The sequence below is a fragment of the Dendropsophus ebraccatus genome, chromosome 8 (assembly GCF_027789765.1).
Source record: "Dendropsophus ebraccatus isolate aDenEbr1 chromosome 8, aDenEbr1.pat, whole genome shotgun sequence".
In the NCBI taxonomy this organism is placed as follows: domain Eukaryota; kingdom Metazoa; phylum Chordata; class Amphibia; order Anura; family Hylidae; genus Dendropsophus; species Dendropsophus ebraccatus.
Genome location: NC_091461.1, coordinates 50,808,492 through 50,832,559, shown reverse-complemented (window position 1 = coordinate 50,832,559; position 24,068 = coordinate 50,808,492). Strand labels below are relative to the sequence as shown.

General features: G+C 42.1%; 1 protein-coding gene and 1 long non-coding RNA gene across 2 annotated transcripts in view; one reads left to right on the top strand and one right to left on the bottom strand.

Annotated features, from left to right (window-relative positions):
- LOC138799329 (uncharacterized) overlaps window positions 1–670 on the bottom strand; it is a 32,968-nt gene extending 32,298 nt beyond the window's left edge. The window contains exon 1 of the long non-coding RNA XR_011364240.1: window positions 484–670. This is a non-coding gene — a long non-coding RNA (uncharacterized lncRNA). The remainder of the gene's footprint in view (window positions 1–483) is intronic.
- On the top strand, window positions 493–18,451 carry ATAD1 (ATPase family AAA domain containing 1). The gene is made up of 10 exons (XM_069980338.1): window positions 493–575; window positions 3,399–3,563; window positions 4,715–4,813; window positions 5,489–5,609; window positions 10,044–10,244; window positions 11,557–11,663; window positions 12,350–12,439; window positions 13,505–13,555; window positions 14,299–14,432; window positions 15,806–18,451. Exons 2-10 carry the CDS (start codon window positions 3,402–3,404, stop codon window positions 15,921–15,923), a joined length of 1,083 nt encoding a protein of 360 aa, XP_069836439.1. The 5' UTR covers window positions 493–575; window positions 3,399–3,401; the 3' UTR covers window positions 15,924–18,451.
- The last annotated feature ends 5,617 nt before the right edge of the window (window positions 18,452–24,068 follow it).

Sequence of the window (24,068 nt, the reverse complement as noted above, 5' to 3'; positions counted from 1 at the left end):
CCAGTCACAGCAGAGTACCAGTCGTAGCAGAGTACCAGTCCTAGCAGAGTACCAGTCGTAGCAGAGTACCAGTCACAGCACAGTACCAGTCACAGCAGAGTACCAGTCCTAGCAGAGTACCAGTCACAGCAGAGTACCAGTCATAGCAGAGTACCAGTCATAGCAGAGTACCAGTCACAGCAGAGTACCAGTCATAGCAGAGTACCAGTCACAGCAGAGTACCAGTCAGTTGAGGAATAGACTGAATACAATTGATGACATATTGAAGTTGACAGTCGTGGAGATAAAATGTATACATACTAGTTCATAGTAGTGGCATGTATTTACCAATCAGAATTCAGCTTTCACTTTGCTAAGACAGACTACAAAATGAAATTGGAAATGTGATTGGTTCCCGTGTGCTCCCAGGTAACCTGTGCACTAGATTAGGAACTTTCGATTCAGCCCGGCAGTCTATGAGAAGGAACTGACTTTTTGTTTTACCGTTTCCGCCGGAAGATGTCACGGTTGCACGATGCGATGTGAAGCCGCTGCTTTTGGTTTTCACTTCCTGGATCGGTAGTGTCACCAAGCCGGTGAGTCATGGATGTGTGCCCGGGGTGACTGCTGCCGGGGGTCCCGCTGTGTGGCCGTCACTGTGAGACCCTCCGGTATGGGGGAGACGCGCTGTGCTCCGGGCGGGGAGCGGCACCTCCGGGCAGAGAGGGCAGCGTGCTGGGGGAAGGTCACAGGGTGCAGCCGCACATGCCGGCCACATTGTCCTAGGCTGACAGCGCTGTGTGATGCGGCTCATAGCGGTACCGCAGCAGTGTGCACAGGGGGTTATCAGCAGCTGTCACATACTGTGTGTTAATGTTCCCTATAAATGTCATGGCTGAGAGCCTGGGGAGACAATATCTGGCCTCCATTCCTATCTCTTTCCCCATTGATTAAACACCAAGCACCCTTTATATTTTTCCCATTTTACAGTCATTTTTAGAAACACATCAGTGTTTTTTTCATGGGATGTTGGATGTGTTAAATGTGATCATGGTTCAGCTCAGACCTGCTGTTAGTAGCGGCTTCCTGCCCCCCTGTGTAATAACTGCATTGTATGGGGATCCTAGGGGACTGACACCCAGCCCCCCACTGACTGATCAGCTTATACAGAGAACAAAGCCAGAAGCACACAGCGCCATACATTGTGTAGTGGTCATGCGGAGTAACTGCAGCTCAGGATTTATTGAAATCAATGGGAGCTGAGCTGCTAACCCAGTGCGGCCACCACAGGCATCTATCTGCCTCTGGCTCTGTTCTCTGTATAAGCCCCCTCTGCTTACAGCCAGTTGGCGAGTGTCAGACCCACAATGTTGAGATGGTTTATTTTAAGGATCAAACATAAATGAAAAGTCCAGGAAAACCCCTTTAACTGATAACATTTGCGATCAGAAAAATCCCATTCAGATAATTTGGCTACTGTCAGAGATGCTTCTCTGTATTTATACTTGTAAGATAGACACTTATGGCATGTGCTCAATATTTTTTAAATATTCAGTTATTAGGGGGATCCCAGCGCTGGGTTCTTATGGCCCTAATACACAGGCCAGGTCCTATGGGTGTCCTTGCCCTAAGGCCACAATCACAAATGCAGCCAAAACCCGTCTCTTCACCAGTAACCGAGTGATGTTGCCGATAATTCCAGCAACACTGCACGACTATTGGTGAAAATCAGGGGGTAGATTTGGATGCTTTGGTGATACAGCACTCCACATGAATCCATGCATCCTTCAGTGCTGTGTACAATAAGGTCTTGCTTTAACCCCTTAAGGACAGAGCCAATTTCGATTTTTGCGTTTTAGTTTTTTCCTCCATGTGCTTAAAAGGCCATAGCACTTGCATTTTTCCACCTAGAAACCCGCATGAGCCCTTATTTTTTGCATCACTAATTGTACTTTACAATGACAGGCTGAATTTTTGCATAAAGTACACTGTGAAACCAGAAAAAAATTCAAAGTGTGGTGAAATAAAAAAAAAAAAAAAGCATTTTGTTTATTTGGGGGAAATGTGTTTTTACGCCATTTGCCCTGGGGTAAAACTGACTTGTTATATATGTTCCTCAAGTCGTTACGATTAAAACGATATGTAACATGTTTAACTTATATTGTATCTGATGGCCTGTAAAAAATTTAAACCATTGTCAACAAATATACGTCACTTAAAATCGCTCCATTCCCAGCCTTATAGCGCTTTTATCCTTTGGTCTATGGGGCTGTGTGAGGTGTCATTTTTTGCGCCATGATATGTTCTTTCTATCGGTACCTTGATTGCGCATATATGACTTTTTGATTGCTTTTTATTACAATTTTTCTGGATTTGATGCGACCAAAAATGCGCAATTTTGCACTTTGGGATTTTTTTGCGCTGACGCCATTTACCGTGCGAGATCAGGAATGTGATTAATAGTTCGGGCGATCACGCACGCGGCGATAGCAAACATGTTTGTTTATTTATTTATTTACTTTTATTTATAACCTGGGAAAAGGGGGGTGATTCAGACTTTTATTAGGGGAGGGGGATTTTTACTATTAACAACACTTTTTTTTTTACTTTAACACTTATACTAGAAGCCCCCCTAGGGGACTTCTAGTATAAGTGCTTTGATCTCTCATAGAGATCTCTGCAGCATAGATATGCTGCAGAGATCCATGAGATAGGCACTCGTTTACTTCCGGCTGCTGCAGCCGGAAGTAAACGAGTGCCGAGCCGGGGACGGCGCCATCTTGGAGCGGTCCCCGGCCGGCTTCAGAAACGGAGATCACTCCTCCGGGATAACATCCCGGGGGAGCGATCTCCGCCACTAGACACCAGGGAATGGCTGAATCTGGTAATCGGATGCAGCTGTCATGTTTGACAGCTGCATCTGATTACTGTATTAGCGGGCACGGCGATCGGACCGTGCCCGCTAATACCTATGGTCCCGGGCTACAAGCGGCACCCGGAACCGCCGCGGTTCAGAGCGGGGTCGCCGCGCGGCCCCGCTCTGAACGTCCTTACCGGCATCAGGGCGTAAATATACGCCCGATGTCGTTAAGGGGTTAAAGTGACTGTACCACCAGGCAGAAGCACTGGAGGCGGGCCGACCCACCCTTAGTGGGAGGAAAACCTAGCCCCTCTATGATAGGGTTCCATTGATTCTAATGGAGTTACATCATGCAGGGGCTGGGGTTTCTTCCCACTAAGGGTGGTTCGGCCCGCCTCCAGTGCTTCAGCCTAGGCCTGGTGGTACAGTCACTTTAAGTAAATGAAATCCTGGTCCACCCACCTACAGAGAGTTGTACTGCAATGTATACATAGCTCATTTCAATACAATGATTTTTTTTTGTCACCCTGTTAAAAATGACTAGTTCTTTTTGTTGCAGAAAATGGTCCACGCAGAAGCCTTTTCTCGTCCATTGAGCAGAAATGAAGTTGTGGGTCTCATCTTCCGGTTGACAATATTTGGTGCTGTCACCTATTTTACCATTAAATGGATGGTAGATGCCATAGATCCAACCAGGAAACAGAAAATTGAAGCCCAGAAGCAGGTAAGGGGGTTGCTCTGCTCCAAGACTAATAAAGTGCATATCTGTATAGTAGGTGTGGAAAGAGTTGTGAGTAGAGATGAGCGAACCTCGAGCATGCTCAAGTCCATCCGAATCTGATCGTTCAGCATTTGATTAGCGGTGGCTGCTGAACTTGGATAAAGCCCTATGTCTATGTGGAAAACATGGATATAGTCATTGGCTGTATCCACGTTTTCCAGACAACCTTAGAGCTTTATCCAAGTTCAGCAGGCCCGCTAATCAAATGCCGAACGTTCGGGTTCGGATGGACTCAAACCCGAACCCGGTTCGCTCATCTCTAGTTGTGAGCTCTGTAGACTACTGCTACAGACATGCACAGTAGAATGCTGCTCTAGTTTGGCCAGGTAGAGAAGGGGTAGAACAATATGGATCACTATTTTCCCAATTGTTGGGGTCCTAGCAGTTGGACTTCCTCCCATTGGTCATTTTTGGCATGTCGTAAGGATATATCCCTTTACAGATGTACATCTGTATGTCTATGAGCAGACATACAGATGTGCTGTTTAGTGCACAGGAAGGATCTGTGACTGTTGTTGATATAGCACTTTGAGTTGTCTGCAGCAATGATCCATACAGAATAAGAAAAAATAGTATCTCATATATTCTGACCAAGCTTATATGTGGCTTCATGAAGGAGAGCCTTGATTTCCTTTATGCCGTCATTTTTTGATGTCGCCAAAACATCAGGGTAACATGTACTATCAATCAACTGGAAGTAGCGATGGCTTTAGATGACATTTAGAGAGGCCGTCTGTGGAGATCTGGCCACTGTGACCCCCAAGAATGTTGGTATGGAGTGGCCGTATAAGAGTGCCATACATCATCTTATTCTTTCTGCTTCGGTCAACCTCTCTGGGGGCTGCACAGACAGGCAGCATAGAGTGGTAGATTGTGTTTCTAGGTCCACAATACTTCCTTCTCACCATCAGCTGGAATTGCAGCGGTTGGATCCACAGTTTGTGCTAAAACCACAATGTAGAAACTGTGAATGAGAAGAAGACAGTTTTGTTAATCCATAATGTATCTTTCTGCTACCAGGTATAAGATACTGTATATTCTTTCCTGGGTGGTTTTGTTGGAATAATAATGTCTTTCATCACTATTCTGTTCAGGCTGAGAAGTTGATGAGACAGATTGGTGTGAAGAATGTCAAGCTAACAGAATATGAAATGAGCATCGCGGCCCATCTGGTCGATCCACTAAGTATGCAGGTGAGATATAGCTCAGTCGGTGGAGGAGAACTTCCTGGGAAGCTTTGCTATCATTTTATTAACCCCTTAAGGGAACAGCCTAAATTTGAGCCTCATGGATTTTGTTGCTTTTTTCCATCTCTGAATTCTAAAAAGCCTTCATCCTCTTCATCCCCCTTGTCACTGACTTGCCCTGATGGGTAAGCTGCCATTAAAGCAGTGCTCCTGCAGGTGAAAGCTTCTGCAAAAAGTTTTAGCACAGAAAGTGCAGAAACATCTTAATAGACACCCTGTGGTATTTTGGCCCTTGAAAAGAGATGTCTGACATTTCAGAAGGTTTCAGGAAAGCAAATTACAGCTCTTTTGGTCTCCCACGCAACTTTAGGCTGTGAGTCATACCCAATCTGAGGAACGTCTCTGCTGGACTGATTCACAGCCTGCTGGAGTTATGGGATCAATAAAATGGTAAAGGTTATGTGACTAGTGATCTTATCTGTAATCGTGAATCGTGGTTTCCATTTATAACGAAAGCCGTAAGGCTGTGATGGCTCTGATACCAGATGGATCCGAACTAACAATGGGTCTCGCAACTGAAAAAAGGGGATGACTTGCCTGCCTCAGATTTTAAGATTATTTTGCTCTAACCAAGGCAGCTGGTTATACTTCCAATACCAGTCTAATAATTTGTCCCATCAGGTGACATGGAGTGACATTGCCGGACTTGATGATGTCATTACGGACCTGAAAGACACTGTTATTCTCCCAATAAGGAAGAAACATTTATTTGAAAACTCAAGACTTCTTCAGCCTCCTAAAGGTACCAACCATTGATTGCTTTGCTTTTGGTTGTTTGTCGTGGTCTTTTATTGATTAACCCCTTCCTTTAAAAGGATATACCATTATGTCCTAACTGTGGTGTTCTAAATACAGGGGGATGTATTATGTATACGAGTACAGGAGCAGATGCCTGATATAATGTACAGCTGGAATCTCACAGAAATGTGTTGTTTTTTTTAATAGAAACTACGATATGTAAGGCATTTGACAGAGAGTGGGGCTGTCAGCCCATCACTATTTGAGACACTTAAATCACGCTCCCTAAGGGTAGCTTCACACGTACCGGATCTCCATCGGATTTCACGCTGCGAGTTTGCACCGATATCTGCTGCAGATCCTGGTATAGTGAAGGCCTATGGGGTCACATACCCGCAGCGGAATTTTTATTCCGCTGCTGAAATGTGACCCGGCCCCTTTAATCCCTGGCCCGCAGCATACATCACCTGCTTGGCGCTGCGGCTGTATGAAGCTCCCGGCTCCCTTCACTCCTCATCAGCCAATCAGTGCACGGCAGCACTGATTAGCTGATGAGGAGCGCGGGGAGCCGGGATCTTCACACAGCCGCGGCACTGAGCAGGTAATGTATGCTCCGAGCCGGGGGCAGCCCTGGAGCATACATCACCTGCTCCAGGCTCCTGATTGCTTCGGAGCCTCCCGGCAGCTGGGAGATGCTGGGAGGCCCCAAAGCAAGCAGGAGCCTGGAGCAGGTAATGTATGCGGCGGGGGTTGAAGGGGCCGAGTTACATATTCACAGCAGAATGAAAATTCCGCTGCAGATATGTAACCCCATAGAACTTCACACTACATGGATCCGCAGCGGATTTTGCTGCAAACCGATCCGGTACATGTGAAGGCACCATAAAGAAGGTGAATGCAGCCTGAGGTCTGCCCATGGCTGGATCTTTGCTTTTCAGGCAGTCCTCGGGCTGCATTTACCTTCTCCAGGCAGCGGGATTCAAATGCCGATCGTCCGAGTTCATGTGAATCTGAACTTTCGGCAAGTTTACTCATCTCTAGTAACATGCAAGCCAGGCACCTATCAAAAGTCTGTCATAAGCATCCATCTATTAGGCCCTGCCAGTGTCACACTAACAGGCAATTTTTCTATAAATATACTAAGCATTCCAAAGCATTAAACTAGCAGTCTTGCTTCAAATCTCTAAGTTCTAATGAAATGTAAAATTAAATAGGTATTCCCATTTAAGCATTCATGGCATATTCACTAGAGTTGCAAGTACCACACACATTCTGAGAGTTGTGGCGCTGTTTTTGGAAGAAAGCAGCTATGTTCTGGTTAATCCCTTTAATTAGAAATGAGTCTGTCTCATTGTCTGTGATCACAGACAATTTTATTCCCTGATTGTTGCTCACAATGTCAAACATTGATCTGTCCAGAAATGCTGTTGTCCCCACGCTCAAGCAGCGTAAAAGGGTACAAGGCAATCTCCAAACACCTTGGCATCCCGGCTTCATCTCTTCTAAATGTTATCAAGAACTTTGCTATTCCTAAAAGAACCTTCCAGGACTTGGTGGAAAGAGGAAAATTGATAAAAGAACCCAAAGTTGCTTCAGTATGTAACAAAGAAACTAGGTACAACATGTGCTCCATTGTGAAGGCCAAGGAGGACTCCTCTACTTGAAGAAAGGCATTAAAAGCAGCCAAAATTTGCCAAAAGTTACATTTACAAACCACAGTCTTTCTGGAAAAATATTCTTTGGAGAGATGAAACCACACTAGATCTTTAGGCAATACATAGCAGCATAATATTAATAGATAATGAAATTAGGCGTATGAAGAAACATAGACCCTACCTACAGTGAAAAATCATGGTAGAGCGATAATGTTGTGGGGTTTAGTTACAGAAACAATGAAATCAGAGGATTTTAGTGTGAAATATTCTCGCAGGTGTAAAGGGTCTTTTACATGGCCAATTATCGATCAGGAGTATCACTAGAAATGCTCCTGTGGCCGGATCACAAGCAGTCTATACTTACCACGCTGCTTGTGATCCGGCATCTGGCTCCTCCAGCCTCCGGCTGCTAGCTGTGTCTTCAGGCCGCCGCCTCTTCCGGAATGATTGACAGTCTGAGGACTGAAAAAGCCAGATGCCGGATCACAAACAGCATGGTAAGTATAGACTACTAGTGATCTCGAAACTGACAGCACAGATATATCCATATGCTATGTATGGGCAGCTCAGTGGTTAGCACCTGTAACCTTGCAGCAAGGGCAACATCTGCAAAGAGTTTGTATGTTCTCTCCGTGTTTGCGTGGGTTTCCTCCCACACCCAAAACATACAGATAGGTGAATTTAGATTGTGAGCCCTAATGGGGACAGGGAGCAATAATTGGCATAACTATTTAAAGTGTGGAATCTGTGTGCGATATACAAATAAAAGCATTATTATTAAGTATATCCTATATAGATAGCTGTGCTGTGAGTTTCCAGGGCTGCCCTAATGCAAGCACCACAGTGTCTTCAGTGTTTTCTATACCAGCAGTGCTGTATTTTTTAGTTCCTGTAATGCAAGGTGAGAAAACTGAAATCCACTATTTGTTAAAGGAGCAATGCCAATATTCATACGCTTCTAAGAATTTCAGTGGAAGAAACTACCAGCAGACAGGTTCCAGCAGCTCACATATGACTGCTAAAAACTTTTGAGGTTGTCCTCCTAGCCCAAGAGTTGTGCAACCAAGTGTTAGGGTCTTATTACATGGCCTGATCTACAGGATGAAGATGGATGCTCATTCACCGCCTGCTGTCTGTGGTATTACATGTATGAGTATGAGGGGCTGCCCTGAAGATCTTGAGATCCATAGAAGAGCGCAAGAAGACCGGCCAGTAGACCTTCGCTATCGTTATTGTGTATTTAGATCGTGCTGAAAGACATGCACAATGTCGGCTGATCGTTGTCTTTCAGCATGAGCTATAATGGTGCGTTTACACTCACAGATTTATCTGACAGATATTTGAAGCCAAAGCCAGGAATGGATTGGAAAAGAGGAGAAATCTCAGTCATTCCTTTATGACCTGTTCCCAGTTTATAGTCTGTGTAAACGCACCATTACTTAAAACGATTATGGGCCAATAATCAGCCAAGTGCAGCTGATAATGGTTTCATGTAATTGGACCCTTAGGGAGTTCTGATCGTATTCCTCCTGTCTGTTCCCCACTTCAGCAACAGCTGCGGTGAATGGGGGAAAGCCAAGAGGACATCAGAAAGGGTGGAGAGGTAAGTAAAACTTTATTATTTTCTATATAAGCCGCAAGCTCTGGACAGACATCGCTAATGATGTCTGTGCGCCCATCCAACCCTAAGGGCCCTATTCCACCGGACGATTATCGTTCGCATAATCGTTAACGATAAACAATTTCAAACGGCCTGAAATTACTTATGACCTTGCAGTTGTCTCGTCGTCGCTATTGCGTTCGTTGCTACTGCAAACGACCAAATGACGTCTTGTTCAAAGCGAACGAGCAACGATAAAAATAGGTCCAGGTCTTATTAAGCGATCAACGATTTCTCGTTCGTCGTTTAATCGTTAACTGCTATTCAACCAAACGATTATCGTTTAGATCCGAACGATGTAGTGATAATTGGAACGATAATCGTCCTGTGGAATAGGGCCCTAAAGGTCCTTCTACATCTTCAAGAACTGACAGCCGAACAACCGTTCACCGCTCAGTTATCTCCCCCGACCGCCTCCCGTCCTCCCCGTCCTGTTTGGCCAACAAAGATATAAGGTGTATGAGGACTTTTAGTCACTACTGGTACAGTCACCATTATATGCATTGTTTGAAAACGCATTCAGACACTTTACACATCAAGAAAACCCCTCTAAGTAAGACGTGCATTTATAAAGGCATTTGCTGACAGTGGAATGCTTCTAGAAGTTGCTTAGTATAATTTCACATTGCACAAATCCCTGCTGACTGTGTAAGAGGGAAACATAGAATAAATGAGCTCTTTTAGCCAAAAAAAAAAAGTAACCATTTAACCATATGAAACCATTTAATTCACTCGAAGAAGATAAGTCACTTCCTCTTTAAGCCGGGGCTGCTCACTACTCAGAAGTTTTGACTCTTGGAATCATTTACCCAGAAGTAAGGCTCAGAAGAAATCCATCTTATTCTTTGCCAAAGGGAGAACAGAAGAGCGATATCCTGTTGAGCTAAACAAATGCTGGCAGGACAAACCGCTTATTGTTACAGCAGAATTAAGTCTTGTAATAAAAAATGTTCTCTATTAAATTCCTGTCAAAGAAATAGGTTGTGTCAAGTATAGGGAAGAGAGGCTGTGTGGCCATTAGTGGTTTGAGCATTTATTGAGTGTATGGTTACATTAAGCACAGTCCATGGTAAACCAGTCATTAAAATCTCATCGAGTACTATTGTATTCTTCTGTCATATAGGTGTGCTGCTTTATGGACCGCCAGGATGTGGTAAGACTTTGATTGCTAAAGCAACAGCTAAAGAAGCAGGATGTCGCTTCATCAACCTGCAGCCGTCTACTCTGACCGACAAGTGGTATGGAGAGTCCCAGAAACTCGCTGCTGCTGTCTTCTCTCTGGCTGTAAAACTACAGCCTTCCATCATTTTCATTGATGAAATAGGTAAGACTGATGCATGGACAATATCAGCCAGAGGCTTTTATTTGCTGTCAGAGATTTGTTTGATGTCGATAAATGAGAACACTCCTACATTCTGGGTGCCTTCACATATACAGGATTTGAAGTTGCAGATTTGCTTTGACTCTAATCTGGGCCATCAAATCTGTTGCAGATCTGCTGCAGTTCAAATCTGCACCATCAAATCTGCTGTAGATCTTCTGCGGATCCTCTACGAGTGAACGCACCCTCAGAGTCCGCAAACCCCTACAGACATAGTCCTATTTTGGAAATAGGATAAATATAGCAACTGTGCACAAAAGTATTTTTCTACAGTACTGTATGTTTTAGCGTCTAGAACTTTTAGCTGACAGGTGTTTGCTAAATTTTAATGTTACTTCACCAATAACAAACAAATTTGCATTAGGCCCCTCCACGTACTGTTGCAGACAGTATAGGACCCATTGTATTCTACAAGTCAGTACAATTCCATGGGCCAAGTATTTGAGACTGGACCAAAAAAGTCTGGCCATGTCCTTATACTGTCTAGCTTTTTAGTCCTGGCCTCTATAGACTCTGTTGGCTTTACTCCATAGGCTTTCTGCACAACCACGGATCTATGGACTGCAAAACTAATAAGGATGTATACAGGAGGCCCTCAAAAGCTATACAACTCCTAATTTATGCAGTCATTTAGGGTTTCCCAATCTCATTTAGATTTGCAATAAGCAAAGAGTGAATAGAAAGGTGGCCCTGCAGCTTGTCCAGTGGTTATCGCAATTCCCATAAAACAGAATGGAGATAGCAACACATGTGCAACCACTCCTTTATTCTTCCAGGGCTTGGGAAAAATTAGGGCCCCCATACTCAATATAACAAAGACAACTGGAAAGCTGTATGCTTAATAATTAATGGCCGTCTCTGTAATGCATCGGTGCAGCAGCTCCATCAGAGCGTCTAAGCTCAAAAACCTGACAGCCATAGGTCATCTGAACCCAGTTGCTTTCATTAGTAAAACATGTATAACATGAGTGTAATTGGTATTGGTGAAGATTAGTGTTGCCTGTTGGCTATATGTCTTTATGCAGTGATTATGTACAATCACTGGTTCTTTCAGTGATTCTCTAGGTAACTTTTCACAGTCTGTTTTGAGGCTGAAAACCCAACACAATCGGTATAGTCCAGAAGCATACCTGGTCTGTCAGATCTCTTTCAGCCTATAGTTGATAAGTAAGATTTCATAAATGTAAAAAATTTCTTAAATAAATCTGCATTTACCACAGCAGTGTGATCTCTCTCTTTTTTTTTCCCTTTAAAGATTCATTCCTTCGGAGTCGTTCAAGTAATGATCATGAGGCAACTGCCATGATGAAGGCTCAGTTCATGAGTCTCTGGGATGGACTGGATACTGACTATAGCTGTCAGGTAAGCACCTTAGATGATGTAGTCCTCTGTGTTTAACCGTACCAAGAGAAGAGGTAGAAAAAAATGTATAAATTAATTTTCTTATAGTATAGACCGATTATTCCGGATTTTCCAACATTGCAATTACATAATGACCAGGTGGAGTATTTCCATGCTGCTGGACTGTTTTAGTCAGCACCAGGAATATGAACAAGAGTTACCTGTGTCCAGCACTGTAAACCAGGGACTAGGATCTTTTATTCTTAAAATAGTCGGGCGACCCCTAGATTCATGAAATGTGTAAATAGTAATGACCAGGCCATAGAAGCAGAACTGACATGTATCTATTACCAGCATTTTTTCACATAAGTACAGTTATCTACATACATGTGAATGAATAGCCATTCATTGAAGAAAGTCAGGAATGTGTACTGGTGAAGGGCTATTCCTATTGATAACTTTTGTGGTGTATCCACAGACCACCTCTACCTCCAGAATGGTAGCTCCTTTGACCCCCATCATAGCTGGTGAGGCAACAAATATATAGAAAAGTGGTGGCACATTTACCAGCTCTTCATATATTTCCAACCTGGGTGCAGAGGACTTTGCCATCAATGTCTGCAATAAGAATAGGTCTTTAAATCGAAGCAAAATACTACTCTGTTTAGTAATGTTACTCAGATCATGTTTCCTCTATTTTGGTATAGGTGATTGTGATGGGCGCCACAAACCGCCCTCAGGACCTGGATACTGCCATTATGAGGAGAATGCCGACAAGGTTTCACATCAACCAGCCAGTACGTTATATAATTCATTTCAGCATTATTTAGACCAAATAATAATTTATTCACCTCATGAAAGTTAAAGGATATGTCTGGCCACAGGAACATTTTTTCTAACAGCGGGGCATGGGGGTAACATAGCAATCTATCCCAACTCGCCTCTCCAGTGCTGGATCTCCAGGATGCCCTGCAGAGTCAACGTCATGACTTGGCTGATGGACTGCCCACTTAGCAAGTCAGTGATTGAGGTGGAACGCCGCTGCAGTCACTGGCTGAGTATGCAATCCATCAGCCGCGACGAGCATTTTCCCACAACTCAGGGGAAAAAGCCTTCCAGCGAGGGTCCTGGAGCCTGTCAGGTACAGGGAGATGTACACAATTATTGAATATTATTTTCTCCACTCCCTCTGCTGCCTGTCAGATTATTGCCTGGGCCGGACTTCTCCTTTAACACCTACATCAGATTTTGGTGAAAGTGGCCTCCAGCATATATCTCTGCCTGTGCTGTATAGTTACATCCAGAGGAACCTCTATGGAGCTGACATTTCTGTGTCACCTAGTGATCAACTGGTTAACTGACCCGCAGCTTATACATGGTACTTACAGGTGTGTGTGTACCAGTATTACATTGTGCATACTGGTGTACATCTGCAGACATAGACTTTCTGTTTAAACAAATTATATTTTTCTTGGCAATCCTCTATGCATTTACTTAAATAATGTTTGTGGACTATAAAGCTTTGCATGGGTGCTTAATTCAAGTAGAACTTCTTAATGTAAGTGACAATCACTTTAAGTATTATTATTATTATTATTATTTAGTATTACTATAGCAATATGTCTGGATTTATTCTTATTGTTGTCATTCTGTAATGTTGAGGCTGTGGGAACTTAATGGCTGAGTTGCCGCCTTGATAATAGAAGTAAAGTCTATGTCCTAGTAATATCTACAAGAGAACATTGCTTTGCTTAGCGTTAAGCAACTCTTCAAGTGTACATAAACTTCATAAACATTGACATGGCATCTTATAAGTTATTATTTTCTATATCCTTTAATATCTCATTACACTTTCTTTCCAGTCTATGAGACAGCGAGAGGCAATCCTGAACCTCATACTAAGGAACGAGAATGTAAGTAACATGACCACTTGTTCCTTTCTGCCACAAAAAGTAACTAGAGACTTTATTTCATATGGACATTTGTGGTTATGAGAAGTAGATCTGTAAATCCCAGCATGAATACCCCCATCTGCTGACCCGGAAAACGTCATGGGAAAAGAAAGGGACTGTTTTACATAGACAACCTCTGACATTAAAGAGCCTTTATCCTTTAAAACAGCAAAAAGCATGTGTAGATGATTGTTCTTAGCTGTCATTCAAGTTTGTTAGCTGATAGCCGTACATACTCCATGCATTACTTGGGACTAAGGGAGTTGTTGACAGTGAACAGTATACATGGCGAGAAGTTGGACAATCTGCATGTGGAACATTAATATCTAGGCATAAAGGGGAATTTATTGTCAGGTTTCTAGTGTAAAATCATTTATTTTGCTATTTTTCATGTTGATTTACCCCACACTTTTGAAAAAGTAGATAGATCGAGTTGTGAAAAGGGTGTGCTTGTGGAGGCTCGCTATATTTACTATGAGTTACGCCTGTGGAAGCCTGACATAAATACTAAAATATTTTGCTCAAAAGGGAGCTTTTGTTAAACTTTTGCACAATTTTGCCACTCTATGTGGGTGCATAGAGTGTAGTTGCAGCCTTATGCTATATACTGGGATGTATATTTAGACTGTAGGTGATTTTGTGTGGCTTTGTGTCCTATATTGTAAGGGTATTGACTGCTTTTTATTATTTTCCTTCTGCTGTAGGTGGATGTACATGTGGATCTGGAGCAGGTCGCTAACTGTACAGATGGATTTTCTGGAAGTGACCTGAAGGAGATGTGCAGAGATGCAGCATTGCTGTGTGTGCGGGAAAGTGTAATCACTAACACTGACGATAAGTGAGTGTTTTATTACATACAGCAGCTTGCAACTGTGCACTTCTATCATCCTTCTGCACAATTTAGTATTTTGGGCTGTTAAATAGAATTTATTTTAGAGCCTTTTACAAGATGCTGGGCGCAGGTAAGTCAGTCAGCATGTGACAGCCGCAATATAGCAATGGCTGTAACATTTCATGGTGTCCCATGCCAAGATTGTTTTTTCATGACATATGTTAGGCATTGGGTATTATTATAGAGTGAACACTTTTTTTAAGGGGCTGGAAATCTCAAGAATATATCCTCAGGTGGAACATACCCTGAGTTAAACATCGGAACATGCAACCTAAAAGTATAGCTAGAAATCTTCCCATGAGTGCAGGATTATTATAAGAGCAAGGTTAATGACTAGAGATAAGCAAACTTCGAGCATGCTCGAGTCGATCCGAACCCGAACGTTCGGTATTTGATTAGCGGTGGCTGCTGAACTTGGATAAAGCCCTAAGGCTATGTGGAAAACATGGATATAGTCATTGGCTGTATCCATGTTTTCCAGACAACCTTAGAGCTTTATCCAAGTTCTGCAGCCCCAGCTAATCAAATACCGAACGTTTGGGTTCGGATCGACTCGAACCCGAACCCGATTCGCTCATCTCTATTAATGACCTTTGGGACACTTGGAAATACCTGTCAGAACAATCCTCCCTCCTGCCTGATTTAAAGAAGAAGTCCGGCCAAAAGTATTTTTTTAATATGTTATTACTTATGGAAAGTTAGACAAAATCCTAATGTACATTAATTATGGGAAATGCACATATAGTGCTATTTGCCTTAATTTAGAAGATGAGGGAGGCTTTAAATTCTCTAAAAAACGTGACGTCACGAATCAGGTGTAATTCCTATGGAGTGTACAGCAGGAGGTGCACTATATGTATAAGTCTATGGCACTGTATTGGCTATGGAAGTCTATGTAATGTAATGTGGTGTAATGTACACTATGCTTCATTGATGCAGTACATTTATGTAATAATTTGGGGAGCAAGGACCTTTTTATATGGCCGACAGTATTAACAATAATGTATTCCCTATACTGAAGCTGCAGTCTGCCACTTCTTGGCACTACCTGTAGTCTTCCTTTTTCTTTGACAATCTGTGGTGACTGCTCTAAACAGAGGCTTTTGCATCTCTACCATTTAGAATGGAAGGTATTGACAGTGGGCAAATTTTATCTTCTTCCCTATGATCCAAGGCTATTCAGTTTATTAATGTCCAGCATGGTAATCCAGCTATATAATTTTATTCCAATGTGTGGATGCATAACTTTACTACTGTAATAATAATTTTGATGAAACTGTATTGTTACCTGGAAGCAACAACTTTGTTTTACGTCCTAGCCCCTCTGAGGAGATCCGACCAATCCAGCAGCAGGATTTATTGCGCGCTATTGACAAGATGAAGAAATCAAAGAATGCAACAAACCAGGGGGTATTAATGCACGTTAGTTTGGACTGAGCCTGTGTCGCCTTACGTTATCTAAGCTGATATAGCTAGAAAGGGACATCTGGTGGACGGCAGAGGCAGCGCATGGACCTTATCGGTGACCAGATTTTATGATCTTCAGCCTCCACTCTTGGACCTTTTAGTATTCTTACTATCCTCTATTAAATAAACAGCCTTGTAGAGAGAAATGGTAACTCTCTCGCGTCATGTGAGCTGCTGATATCAACTGTAATGTATCAAAGGGTGTGTGTCCTTATGTTTACTGTGTGACATTGTTATTCTCTGTGAATGATTTATAGAACTCCTGAAAAGGGACTACTGAGTATAGTGGAGTGCTTCATAGATAAGTGCAGGCTACCGGATATTTGGTAGCCGTTCATTCTCAGTCCGCGTTTTGGTCTTTTGTTAAATGCATAAGCCAACCAGCACATCCTTCCATCTGTACAAGGTGTCTAAATCTGTTTATAGAATTGTTTTGTTACCCAGACCTAGCAATACTACAGGGATCCAGCCATTTTTATAGTTCTTTCCACATGTTCTTATCTATCCATTTGTTTGGGTCCAAGTTTTAGACACGTTGCCTTATGACTTTCCTACATTGAAAATAACACATTGATTTGTCTGAAGGTCCAGCAAAATAAATACACATTAGCAACACCATGATATCATTTTACTATGATATTTTTTTCCTATTCTGCCCTATTATAAAGGATGAATTAAAAAAAGCCCTTTACATAGGTGCCAGGAGTTATGTTGTTCAGTCTTCAGAGGCAGCTTGTTGCCACATAAAACTTCAAATGCTACTGTGTCGTAACTTTCAGAAATAGATAAGAATTCTATATATCTATTTTTTTTTTTTTTTTCTAGACTATTCCTTTTCAGAACCTTCGTGCTAGCTGGCAGACAAGCCTATAGGTATTCTTAATTTTCTTGTCCATTTAAAGAGAATTCTGGGGCAAATATAAAAAATCTTTTCTCCTCCTGCTTTTAAACAAGAACAGGGCCCATACTTACCCCCCCTTACTCCTCTGCTGTTCCAGCTGTCAGATCCTCAGGTCCTGGCTGCTCTCCTGACCTGCCAATGTCTGACCACGTCTTCTGCTCAGCACTGTCATTGGCTGAGTGAACTAAAGTTCTGATGGCAGGGAGGCAAGGGAGGTAAGTATTGTCCCTTTTATTTTAATGCACGGGGAGGCAGGGAACTATATTTACCTTTTTAAACCCTTGATTTTTAGTTAAATAACAGAACTCAAAATTTACTTTGATGGAAAAATCATTGATATTCTAATATAGGAAAGTCTAGGGATGTACAAGTGCAATACTCAATATACAATTATGTGTAGGCAAGCCAGAGGCAATACATCTCATAAGCATCATAGGGATTGGTGATCTTCACCAAGCAGCAAAGTCCACTATATACATATTGTAGAAAATAGACTATGCAGTAAGTATATTATGTATATTATATGTAATTTCCTTATGTACATTTGAAGTCTACTTACACCTTATAGACAACAGAATTATTAAACGTATTTCCTGATATTTTATCCTAGGCCACATATCCTTACTGGAAGCCCATGGTTCCCTTATACTCCTTCCTCAGTTACCCCTTTAAATCAGAAGCTTTAGAACACAGGTATCAAACTTGTAGCCTTCTAGCTGTTGCAAAACTACAATTCCCATTATGCCCGGCTGTCCATGCATGATGGGAGTTGTAGTTTTGCAACAGCTAGAGGGCTGTGAGTTTAACACCACTGTTTTAGAGCTATGACATTATTTTCTAGAATTTTCCCAGCTATCTAAAGGAACAGTCAGCTCGGTGTATGCAATATTCTGACCCACTGGAATATTGATAGAGAGAATTATAAATAAAATTATCTGTTTGTGAAGTGTAATACAAACCAACCAGCTGAAACTGAGAGAAATAAATCTAATAATGGATCCTAAGTGTTTGGAATCGTATGACTACGACTGTATATGCTATTACTACGGACAAAGTTCAGATCCCAGTCTCTGTGGTTCTAGTTGTGTCGGTGCGTGTGCTGTTTGCGTCTCTAGTATCTTTGACTCATAGACCCCATAGGACTTTTTGATGTTTTTCTAAAATATTGAAACATTTAACAACTTTACCGATAATGGCCAAAGTAACCATACAGTAGATTGAAGTATCTTCCTGAAGAGTGTTCAGTGATACTTGTGAGAGGCCACCTATATATTTTCTATTGGCCTTCCTTGTACAATCATTTTATACATTTTTGGCCTTCATCAGGTAGCTCCATCTCTTCAGTCACCCTATAAGATTTGACCATATAGGATGAGACGCCATGAATGTCATCTGAAGAACTAACACACCTCAAACAGAACCTAGGCATCTGTTATGTTTTCATGAGATGCATGCATTGTTTGTATGGCGAGTTCTTTGTGTGAGAATGAGATGTCATAGCAAAGAATAAAAACAATTCTTTTCATTTTTTTTTTTTTTCTAAATGTCCACCCTGAATGTATCACTGATGCTTGTACAATAAAACATATATTAAGTGGATGGTGTCTGGTCTATTCTTCCTAATGCAATAAAAAGTCCCCATCCCTCCACCCGATTGGCTGGTTACTGAACGTGAACATCCACTGTTTACTATGGCACCCTGCCACTTATCTACAGGCTTGATGCCATTATATGATGTCTGTATCCTCAGAAATCCACTTACATTTAGGCTCGCATGGCTGCTTACTGCATCAAGTACATCCAAAGATAAGAAGATGCATTAATAGCAGCCATTGTTAACAATTGGTTATGTATGTATGGGAGCTCTGTTGACAGAAACTGTAGAGGTGAAGCAACTCTGGGTCATAAAGAGACATACAAACGCTTTTTCTGATATCCACCAGCTGTCTTTAGTTTTCACATTGAGATAGGGGATTGCTATAAAGGGCTACCATGAAAGAAAACCCATTAAGACATGGTATAACATGACTTCTCCTTAGGTTAGATAGTAAGATATACTTATACTTAAATTTTCTGGTGTGTCCTCACATGCCATCAAATATTAAAAGCACATAAGCTTTTCATAAATGGAGCAGTTTGGTAAAAAGCAGCCACTAGATGGCAGTCTTGTTTTCAGACCACTCAATACTTGAACATCTTCATCTTCCTATTTTGGCAGTACAATGACCCTGAGCGTTCCATGATAGCCTTTTGTACTGGATTTAATAAAAATATATTCTAATTTCCTGTGATGACCGCATTCAGACCTCAGACCATTTATTGCAATGTCAAGACACTTTTCAGCAATATCTAAGCTACTGCAGCATTATGGATGAAGGAAATGTAGGGGAATACAGGGCCACATATACCTGAAGCCTGAATATGCCCCCCTCAAAGGCATGTTTACTCTCCCCAACTAGGATCATGAGTCACAACATAATGATAATTGATCAGTTTCACTAAAAAGATCGCCAATAAAACTATCAATTTTAGTAGACCGTCCATTGTGATTGCATAGCACACAGCCAGGTCTTGGGATCAGTCTTTGCCAGCGCTTTTGGAAATAATGGGTGTTGTCTAACAAAATCTACATAGTCACATTAGTCCCACTTGTAAATAATAAATGACTGCTTATTATCGCTGTATTATGTTACTATGGCATGGTTGTACAATAGCCTTATATTGTGACTGGGTAATGCCACCACAGTGACATCGCTGCTTGTGTTCTTTCTTACCCAGGGGATCTATTGTGTTTTATTGAAGAAGAAAAAAAAAATACTGCAAATACTGCCTTGACTTTAAAACACTGATGCGAATAAAGCGGAATCCACGTTCAGACTATGGTAATGGTAACAAGGCCCAGACCCCTTGCAGCTCTAATGAACTAAATTTTACACAACAATAAGGGTTTCTACAGGAGAAAAACATGACTGCTGTATTCAAAAACAGTGCTATCCCTGTCCATAGATTGTGTCTGGAGCTGTAGCAGGATGGATTTTCTAAAACTGCTATTCGCAACATGACAACATTCACTTGTATGACCAAAGGGGTCACATAACCATGCAATGTTACACAGCAGTTCCTGTGTGCAAGCCCCAGGCTGATTACCCTACCTGACCTTTTCTGTCATACAGAAATGTATAGTCCATAACACCAATGTGAATCGGCCCAATTGTTACAGTTTAATAATGCTTTAAGTTATATAGCGGCAACTGATTCCGCAGCACTTTAGATAGTTTTGTGAATAATGGTCCCTGTTCCCATTAGGACTCACAATCTAAACTCGCCTATCTGTATGTTTTGGGTGGAAATCTGTGTTGGATTATTACAATTTCCACAATCAGATTTTATATTAATATTTTTTTTTTTATTACTGTATAGTTATATGCTTTGAGTTGTCTCCAGATATTCTTATGCAATTTTTGGCTCAATTACATTATTGTGCAAGTAGAATTTATAGAAGTTCAGGGGCAATCAAGGTAATGGAATATTGGTATGATTGCTCAATCTGGTTTTGGTGCTTCTGGACCTGTAAAGTGAGATTCTTCTGCTTCTACATAAAGCTCTGTGCAATAAGAATATACACTATATTAGGCTATGTGCACACTTAAGAGTAAGAGACCGGCCATTCCGTGGCCCGACCGGCTCACAGAACGGCCGGTTTCAGAAAAGATCTGCAGTACCAGCCAGATGATCTTTATCGCCGCAGAGTTCTGATGCGGGCGCATCCGCGTACGCCCGCATCATAACTCCCCACTGCACACTATGGAGCGTGTGGCTGGGATGTGCACTCACTGGGTTTTCTGCGGCCGCTATTCAATGAATAGTGGACCCAAAAAACTGACATGTCCGCTAGGGATCCCGGCCGGAGTGTGTACCCTGTGTATACACTCCGGCCGGGATTCCTTCGACCTGCAGTACAACATAAGTTCCGTGCCAATCACGGCTGTTGCTACAATGGCCGTGATTGGTACAGAAATTACGTTGTGTGAACATGGCCTTAATAAGTAAGATGCTATGACTTTACTAGGATTGCCAAGTAAGTCTTTTGTCCCTTCATGTAATAGTGGCTTGCATGCTAGGTCAGCCACACGTACTGCTAGAATTTTACATGTCCATTGTATCCAACAATCTTGCTAATGGTTTGTTTCACCATTGCCTTAATTGCTACATGGCAGTAAACCAACTTGTAAAGATGTGTGTTCTTTTCAGCTTATTTCCCGTACAGGTGTGCCCAAGGTACCAGCCTTGTGATGAAACAGGACTGTGCTTCTGTATTGTCTTACATAACATAGTTACCGTCTCAAAAAGTTCTTCCATTGTGCATGGTCAGCTGTCTACTTATCTGTTCATCGTGCACTGGAATCGGTACACCAAATTACAGAAGGGAAAGTAAGTATTTGATACACCTACAAATAATGGAGATGTCTGACACTTTATCATAGGTACACTTCAACTGTGAGAGACAGAATCTATAAAAGAAAATTTCAGAACATTACATTTTTAATTTTGAAATAATTATTTTTCATTTTATTACATAAAATAAGTATAAAAGCAGAACTTAGCCCCCTCCTGCTGCTAGACAATGTCTCTGAAGCCTATGTCTGATGCTGCAGCAATATTAATCAATGTGCAGAGGATGACACAGGAGCTGCACTTGGACCCCAGCAGTTAACCCTATAGATGCTGCAGTCTGTGTTACCAAAACAACTTTAGGGAGAACAAAGGGAGAAATCTCCCTCTGTTCCCTATTAGGACTCTGAGAAGAGATCTGCGAGTCCCAATAGTAGCCATAGATACCAGAGGCCTTACTGAGCTGGCTACAGAAGCCTTTCAGGTAAGAGAGGGTGCGGTGGGCAGAGATCACGGTAGTGCTTTTCAGGTTTTATTATTAACCGAAAAGCACTGCTGTTATCTCTGCCCGCACCTCTCTTCTCTGACGCTGTTACAAGTTCTCCTGGTGCCCATAGAGGATAGCGGCGGTCTGCTGCCGCCACTCCTATTCCATGGAGCCACGCCAGCAGATCGTTGCTATCACAGTTATGATCGTTGCTATCACATTGTTTATGTCGGCTGATCCTTGTCTTTTATACACGGGATGATTAACGGCCGATATCGCCTGAATACGCTGATAATCGTTCCGTGTAATAGGGCCTTTATTGATACTACAGAGAATGTTTCCACTGCTACAGAGTCAAGATTATAGATGAGCCCGTCTAAACAAAGCAAATCGCTTTGTTTCATCAGCAAGTGGCTTATCAGTTGCCTGCCTTTCAACTCTGTTTTGCTCCGTGCCACTCCATCTCGGGTGTCAGGAAAAGCTGGATCCAGTCCTGGAGAGAAGTTTCCCAGAACTGGATCCAGCTTTTCCCGACACCCAGGGAGGAGAGGAACAGAGTTGAAAAGCAGCTAGCTGATGGGTGATTCGCTCATCTCTAGTCAAGGTGGCATGGTTTACACTATTGTAGCAAACACCTGGAATATTGTCTGGTGATAACTAACAGATGATAACTAAATTCATCTTATTAAATGAAACGGAAGAAAAATCACAAGAAAAATAAAGGGTTCAAATATAAAAATGTATTTAATATGCGACTACACAGTGTTCATATGACATTGTGAGAGACATTGGTAAGGCACATATGTCACCTTCTAATAAATACGGGCTCTATAAATTGGCCCAGATTTCAACATAATTATAATATTATACAGAACAAGCAGGCGAATCCTTCATCATTACTGCAAATGAGTGCTAGACTAACCTCTATGGGATCTGGACACTGACCACAGATCATGGCCTGTATTCCAGCATAGAGATTACTGCTACACATAATCCCCCGTGGCACTCGGTTTAGCATTTGTAGCACATAAATCACATAATAAACATTTGGTCCTTTAATACAATGTGTACATCAGAATATATCAACTACAAAATGTAGATACATGGTCATTTGGAACAATTTATAAAAATACAAATTTTCTTTCTATGAGTTAAAAAATCTAGTGAATTTCACAATTTTATGTAAATAGAATTTTTTTTACTGATTAGAGCCAAATACTAATGTAAAGATACGAGGTTCTTATTTTGTAATCGCTTTCTATTTTCTGGTGGCATTTAAAAAAAATAAATTATTATAAGGGCATCCATATTGTCTGAGTTTCTACACTGCTCCAACAGCATTCAGAGAAAGCCTCATGAACATAGAAAAAAACCTATGATAATGTTCTCTAGTAGAGAGAGCATAACTCAATCTTTTTTCTAGCGCTACAGTGTATCCCTGACCTTAAAGTGACTATATCCACCAACCCACCCCACCCCACCAAACCGCTAGTACAATCCATTTGATGACAGTAAATCCTTACCAGTCATGTATTTTAAAATGCGCCCGGTGCCTTGGTTAGAGCAAATTTTTTTTCTTTTAATCTGTAGCAGACGAGTCAAACTGGCATGGCCTAGAGAATCTGTGCCCCAGATCTGCAATGCCTCTCATTTCTTCCTCCCCATTAGGAACACCCACAGGCGGGATTTCTCCTATTCATCACTTGTCTAAACTGCACTTGTGCTGTAGCAAAACAGGAGCAGTTTAGATAAGTGATGAATAGGAGAAATCCTGCCTGGGGGTGATGAGGAGGGTAGGGAGGAAAAAGGAGAGGCATTGCAGACTTGGGGCACAGACACTTTAGGCCACACCAGTTTGACTTGCCTGCTACTGATTTAAAGATCATATAGCTCTAACCAAGGGACCAGGCGCATATTAAAAGACACAACCGGTAAGGAATCATTCTTATTCAACAGATGGTACTAGCGGTTTGGTGGGGGTGGGTTGAAGGGTACAGAGCAGAGATGAGCGAACCGGCCGAGGTTCGGGTTCATATGAACCTGAACTCTCGGCTTCTGATTCCCGCTGTCTGCCCGCTCCGTGAAGAGGGTGGATACAGCCTGTGGACCGCCTGGAAAACTGAGATACAGCCTATGGCTATGGCTGTATCCCAGTTTTCTAGGCGGTCCTCAGGCTGTTTCCAGCCTCTCGGGCAGACAGCGGTAATCAGAAGCCGATAGTTCAGGTTCATACGAACCTGAACCTCAGCCGGTTCGCTCATCTCTAGTACAGAGTCACTTTAAGGCTCGATTTACTGTAAAAAGAACAGCTCTGAAGCACAAACTGCTGGGGAAA